The sequence below is a fragment of the Dendrobium catenatum genome, unplaced genomic scaffold (assembly GCF_001605985.2).
Source record: "Dendrobium catenatum unplaced genomic scaffold, ASM160598v2 fragScaff_scaffold_1659, whole genome shotgun sequence".
NCBI classification, from domain to species: Eukaryota; Viridiplantae; Streptophyta; class Magnoliopsida; order Asparagales; family Orchidaceae; genus Dendrobium; species Dendrobium catenatum.
This window is the reverse complement of record NW_021320121.1, coordinates 23483-30707: the sequence shown is the minus strand read 5'-3', so window position 1 is coordinate 30707 and position 7225 is coordinate 23483. Positions and strand designations below refer to the sequence as shown.

Below are 7225 nucleotides of genomic sequence, written 5' to 3'. Positions count from 1 at the left end.
GAGGGAGATTGGATTTTTCTCACTGCTTTGACAAACTGTAGTAATTTACAATTTCTTAGATTGGGAAATAATAGATTGACAGGCCAGCTTCCTATACCAGTCACAAATCTTTCAGTGTATCTTAAATATTTAGATATGGAGAAAAACCAAATTTATGGAGGCATTCCTTTTGGAATTGAGAAGTTGGTCAATTTGCAAGTACTTTCCTTGAGAACCAATCATTTCAGTGGTGTTATTCCTCCATTTATTAGAGAACTTCTCAGTTTAGAAATATTTGATGTTAGAAATAATCAATTTTCTGGAGCAATTCCACCTTCCTTTTGCAATCTCACATCTCTTTTATATCTACAAATAGCTACCAACAACCTTGAAGGTGGTATTTTACCATGCATTGGCAACCTCACCTCTCTAATTGCATTAGATTTGAGTCAAATTAATCTTACAGGAGAGATTCCCTCTTCTTTAGGACATCTATTGAAACTTAAGCTATTTTCTCTCAGTTTGAATAACTTGTATGGAAACATACCACCATCTTTATGAAATATATGTTTCTTAGTTGTACTAGAACTAGGGAATAATAAGCTTAGTGGATGTAACCCATATTCTCTTTGGAACCTCACCTCTCTTATAGACTTGAGCATTGAAAATAATAATTTAATTGGTGTTTTACCAATGAAAACTCTTCCTTCTCTTAAATATATTCACCTTTCAAATAACAAGCTTCATGGGCCCATTACATCCTTCTTGTTCAACTCTTCTAGAATAGAATTACTTCAACTTTCTAAAAATTTATTTGATGGACCCATACATATTAATATAGGGAATTTAAAAAATCTATCCAAAGTATTATTCAGTGGAAATTTCTTGCAAGCAAGAGACATCAAAGAATGATCCTTCATTACGGCACTAACCAACTGTACTAATTTGAAGGAACTAGAGTTATTTTGGAATAAATTAGAAGGAATTTTACCACAAACAGTAATAAATCTATCAACAACATTGTCATATTTCAGATTAGACTGGAACAAAATATATGAAAACATACCTATAGATATAGGAAATCTCATTGGTCTTAACTTGTTAAGCCTAGGAAAAAATAATCTCTCGGGCACCATTCCTGTGGGGATTGAAAAGTTGAACTCATTAGAAGGATTAGATTTACATGGTAATAGACTTTCAGGTGAAATTCCATACAACATTGGCAACCTTTCAATTCTAGAAAAACTTTTTTAGATCACAATGATTTTAGTGGGAATATTCCTTCTAACCTTGGAAGTTGTAAACAACTAACACAGTTGCACCTTCAATTCAACAAGTTCATGGGAACCATACCAAAAGAAATCTTTAGCATCACTTCTCTATACCATGGTATTGACTTGTCAAACAACTTGTTGACTGGATTGCTCTCTATCGATGTTGGCCTCTTAGTAAATCTTGAATCTCTTGCTTTGTCGAGTAACAAATTATTAGGCCAAATTCCGAGCAATCTTGCTCAATGTGTGCAACTCAAATATCTTTTCATAGACAACAACTTGTTTCAAGGGCACATTCCATCATCTCTTAAATCATTAAAGAGCCTTGAGTTGTTTAATCTTTCTTATAACAATTTATCTGGAAAAAAACCCAAATTCTCAGAATCCCTTAAATATTTGGACATCTCTTACAATCAGCTTGAAGGAGAAGTTCCACAAATTGGTATTTTTTTGAACAGAAGTGCATTTTCAGTGTATGGAAATGATAAACTTTGTGGAGGTATTGTTGAATTAAAGCTACCACCGTGCCTTCAGAATAATAAAGCCTCGAGGAAGAATCAAACTTTAATTGTGCTAGTATCAACGATCATCCCAATAACTTGTATCATTCTATTATTTATCCTTTCAACATGGAAGAGGAGAAAGTCAAAAAGATTTCCTTCGATAGAGAGACTTGAGAAAGATCAGAATCATGTACATGTTTCTTATGCTGAGCTCCGAAGAGTGACTAATGGGTTCTCATCACATAATTTAATTGGAAGAGGAAGTTTTGGTTCTGTCTACATTGGAAATTTGGATCACAATTGGCAAAAAAGCATCGCTATAAAGGTTCTCAATCTCCAACAAAGAGGAGCCTCTAAAAGCTTTGAATTGGAATGCAAAGCATTGAGAAGTGTTCGACATAGAAATCTTGTAAGGATATTAACTTCATGCTCGAGTATTAACATGAAGGCAATGATTTCAAAGCCTTAGTTTTTGAGTACATGTCAAATGGCAATTTGGATAAATGGTTGCATCTACCATCAATATTTGACAATGATAGACCAAAAAAATTAACCATAATCCAAAGAATAAATATAATTATTGATGTAGCTTCCGCTATCGATTATCTTCATAATCAAGGACCTATACCAATTGTTCATTGTGATCTCAAGCCAAGTAATGTTCTCCTTGATGAAGACATGGTTGCACATATAAGTGACTTTGGTTTAGCAAGGCTCCTTATTGATACTACAAAACAATCCTCCCAAACTTCTACTAGCTCTATTGCATTGAAAGGAACCATCGGATATGCAGCCCCAGGTATCTATCTTCATGCACTTGGTAAAACAACTTTTATACCTTGTATTAATTATTTTCTCTAACATATGATTACAACTAGAATATGGGGCGGCCAACCACATTTCTGTTGAAGGAGATGTGTATAGCTTTGGAATAATTTTATTGGAGTTGTTTACTGGAAGGAGACCAATTGATGAAGTATTCAATGAAGGTCTCACCCTTCATCTATTTGTCAAGGCTTCTCTACCTGAAAGGGCAATGGATATTGTGGATCCTTATTTGATTTTACAGGAGGAAGATGATGAAGTTGGGGAAGGCCTTCGGCACATGAGAGTTGTAAGCAAGCCTGAATTGGACTGCATTGTCTCAATTCTTAAAGTTGGTCTTCATTGCATAGAGGAATCTCCAACAAAAAGAATACAAATAGCACAAGCTTTTAATGAATTATATGCGATAAGAAACATCTTCCTCAAGTCTTCAAATGACAGAACAACACATCTTTAGCATATTAAGTATGAAATTAAGTTTACTATTTTTGTCTCTTTTTTTTTTTTTTTGCTTAAGGTTATTTTGTTGAAATAGTTTGCTTAACATCTGAATTAATAAATCTTTCTCAAAGATTTTGGACCAAAGATGGATTTCTTCCAATATTACTAAAATCACCATATTCCATAGAAATGTTAAAAATTCCCATTGCACATCTACATGCTCATAGCAATAGAGGTAAAGGGCAGGAAGCTCTCATTCCCATTTAAAAAAAAAATTACATTTATTGCTGTTGGTGATTAGATTGAGCAAGCTTAAAACAAATTATAGCTTGACAAACTTTCAGCTTATGTTGAATCAATATTGAATCAACTTTTGAGATCAGATTGTTAATAATTTTCATGTATTTATTTCTCAGATTATCCATGACAAAAATGCAGAAAAGAAAATAATTTATTTTAATGAAGTACCACAATGAGCATCAAAGATGACTTTTGTGGAGTCATACCATTATTGTTATCAAGTTAAATAAACTCAATTTTAAGTAACCTGGTTCAATTTGGCTCAAAATTGAACTTTAATTAATTCTTTGAATAAATATAGATACTATACTATTTGATACATCATCTGAAAATTATCTTGATCGGGCACGAATCTCAAAGCAAAATCAAGTGGGAAACTTCCGAGATTAAAATCAGGAGCATCTGAACTCTGATTTCAGCAAACTTACAGTCGAACTGAGCGTCTCGGAAATACAAACCCAACGACACCGAATTCGACCCAATCCGAGCCCAAATGAGTCCAAATCAAGGACCCGAAGCGCTGTGTAAGGTTCAAACCACAATTTGGATTACCAAACAGCCTCCAAACATAACAAACTTATAGTCGAATCGAGCGGTTCGATGAGACGAATCCAACGAGCCCAAGATCACTGAATTCTGACATCACTACGACATTCAAATGTCCATCAAAAGGTTAATGATCAAGGGATTCAAGATCGGTCGTCCATCCAACCACTCCCAACTTACCCTTGATCCTCCACCTATTTACGAGCCATGCAATTCCCAATATCTATAAATAGAGCACCCTCTCCTCTTAAAAGAGGACCCCTAAGCCTAAGGAAAAAAGAGAGAAAGGAAAAAAAGAGAGAAATCGGATATCACTCTTGCTTCCTTGCCTCCTCGACCACCGTCGGAGTCTCGCCGGACCACCGCTAGTCCATCGCCGGACCACCGCTAGTCCACCGCCGGAGTCTCGCTGGACCACCACATGAGGCCCTCTCCTTCGCCGGACCACCACCTGAGGCCCTCGCCTTCGCCGGATCACCACCTAACGCCCTACGCTCCGCCAGACCTTTAGGCCCTCACCTTAGCCAGACCATCGTCGAAGACCCTCACCTTCGCCAGACCTTCACCTAAGGCTCTCGCCTTCGCCAGATCATCATCTAAGGCTCGGAGTTCTGCCAGACCCTCATCTAAGGCCCAGAGTTCTGCCAGACCTTCATTTAAGGCCCGGAGTTCTGCCAGACCATCATCTAAAGCTCGAAGTTCCGCCAGACCATTACCTGACAGCCGTACTTCTATTGTACAATTGTTACTTGTAATCTGATCACCCTCAGAGGCGAATCAGCCCATTGTAACCAACTCAAGTTTTAGTGAAATCTTTTCAACTGGACTAGGCCCTGTGGTTTTTCCCTTTTCAAGAGTTTTCCACGTAAAAAAACTTGTGTTCTCTGTGTGTGAGCTGGATATCCGTGCAATGCTAAGACGTAGTATTCTAACTCTTTCTCCACGTATATTCTAGCCCGCAACCCTATTAATTATACATATTTTTTAATATACATTTAATATTTTTATAAATACTCATTTATTATGAGATTTTGGGAAGAATAATATTATATTTAAGCACACAACCCATTTTGGTATGTTGGTTGGGAGTTTATACTACCAATTAAGAGGTCTTGAGTTTAAGTCTTGTGTATGTAATGTGTGTGTGAGTCTGCCTTAATTAGCTTAAATGTCAAAAAAAAAAAAAAACATTATATTTAAGCCAATCGAAGCAAACTCAAATCAATTTAGACTATGCAGTGGTGTTCAAAATTGGTTGAGTCGATTTCAAGTTGAGCCAATTTCGAAACAATAATGTGAAGGAGTTTCAAACTGCAAGCTTTTTAAGTAGCCTTAATCTCATGTAAGAATTTTCTTTGATTCCGTCTACATTGGGAAAAAGCATCACCATAAAAGTTCTTGATACATCATCAAAATTGCCTTCTAGTATGAATCTCATTGCATATTAAATTCAGGGCCATCAAAATTCTAATTATTACCAACTTATAGTTGAATTAAACATTTCAAAGAGATGAACCCATTGATATCAAAAGTGAACTGATCAAAGTTCATATGAGTTTGGATTAAGCACTTGAAGTATAGTTCAAAACTTCAGGATATTAATTATACGACCAACTAATCTCTAAATTTTGCATGCTTATAGTCAAATCTAGTGTCTTGATGAGATGACATGAGTTAAGATCACTTAATTTTGACATCATTAAGGCACTTAAAAGTTGAAGGAAAGATCTATGATCAAGATTAGCTAAGGGTTTGATTATATTTAAAAGGTATATCAATATCGAAATATTATAATAGGCCTCCAACCTTTAAATCAAGGGGAGATAAGCTTAGCTTGCGTTTCAAGAGGGCTCAAAGATTCTAATAATATTAGAGCTTCACCCGAGCATCATTAAATGTCGGACCATCATTATCAGGAAACCGTCTAATTGCTATTATCGAACCATTGCCCCTGTCAACTCAATTTTTAAATAGAGTCGACTCGATCTCATTAAAAAAAATGATATTTCAACTTAAATCTTAGCCCAACAATATGATTGATTCGAATTTGACTCAATTTTGGCTCGATTCAACTACAACTTTAATTGGTTACATTGAATTAATCAATTCACTTTAATTGATTTATTTTATTTGATTTAATATTAATTTCATCAAATCAAATTTAAATGTATTAAATTAATTCAATAGAGTTGAGTTGACTCGAATCAAACGGAGTTATCAAATACATCAAATGGGAGTTACACACCAAGTGAGTGCTCTGCTAGGGTTTTTCCTCCCCGGCTTTTCTTTCCCGCCACCTTCTTCCTTTCCTCCCGCCTCCGTGCGGGGAGGGGCCGGCTCCCCCTCCCCTCCCTACTGTTTCCATGGATTTGCATGCGGGTTTCCCCCCCTTACCTGGAGCAGCTTCGGCTCCCTCGCGTGTGCTCCCCTTTCTCGGGGGGGCTAGTTTTGCCTCTAACCTCACAAAAGATGATCCGGTTGCTGGGAACTTTAACCTTTCCTTTGTTCCTCTGGTTGGTAAAGTTCCTTTCTCTGCTGCTGAACTGGATGTGGGTATTCCTGACTGGAGCTCCTCTCTGGTTGGGTACTCTATTGGGCCACGTCCTACGTACCTAAGCCTTCTCAACGTTGTGAAACGTGCATGGAATCCTAAAGGAAGTGTTGAGCTTCTTTCCCTGAATGACGGTTTTTTTCGATTCAAGTTCTCTTCTCCTGAAGATTATCAAGTGGCTTGGTCGGGGGGCCCCTGGTTCTTCTTTGGGCGGCCTTTCATCCTGCAGCAGTGGATGGCCAAGTTCAAGCCAAAATGAGATGAGTTTTCTTCCATCCCTTTATGGATAAAAATTGTTGATTTACCTCTGGTTGTGTGGAATCCGGCTGGGATTTCCAAAATTGCCATCTTTGTGGGTCATCCTCTGGCTATGGATGCCCTCACGGCCCGGAAAACTCGTCTCACTTTTGCTAGAGTGTGTGTCATGGTTTCCAACACATCGACTCTACCTGACGAAATCCCCATCTCTCTGGACGGGGATGATTTTAATCTGAAAGTTCTCTACGACTGGAAGCCCTCTCCTTGTGCCGGGTGCGGCTCGATTGTTCACCCTTCCTCCCTCTGTCATATCAATCCTCAGCCCAAAGTCCCTCAGACCCGTGGACGGAGCACTTCCCGTGCGCGTTCCTCCAGACCTCCTCTCCATGCTACTAGACCTCCGATACTCCCTCCTCCTCCTCCCACACCCTCCCTGGCCAATAACCTGAACAATACCCCCACTAACCAGACGCTTATCCCTCCCCCTCCCCCTACCACTGCTAATCCTATCCATACCACCTCCAACATCCCCTCATCCTCCACTTCCA

At 38.0% G+C, this 7225-nt stretch overlaps 1 protein-coding gene across 1 annotated transcript; it reads left to right on the top strand.

Annotated features, from left to right (window-relative positions):
• The first annotated feature begins 1319 nt into the window (after positions 1 to 1319).
• LOC110097617 (probable LRR receptor-like serine/threonine-protein kinase At3g47570) lies at positions 1320 to 3038 on the top strand. The gene is given in 3 exon segments (XM_028701256.1): positions 1320 to 2196; positions 2199 to 2555; positions 2635 to 3038. Coding segments are annotated over 3 exon segments (1638 nt in total).
• Positions 3039 to 7225: the final 4187 nt, after the last annotated feature.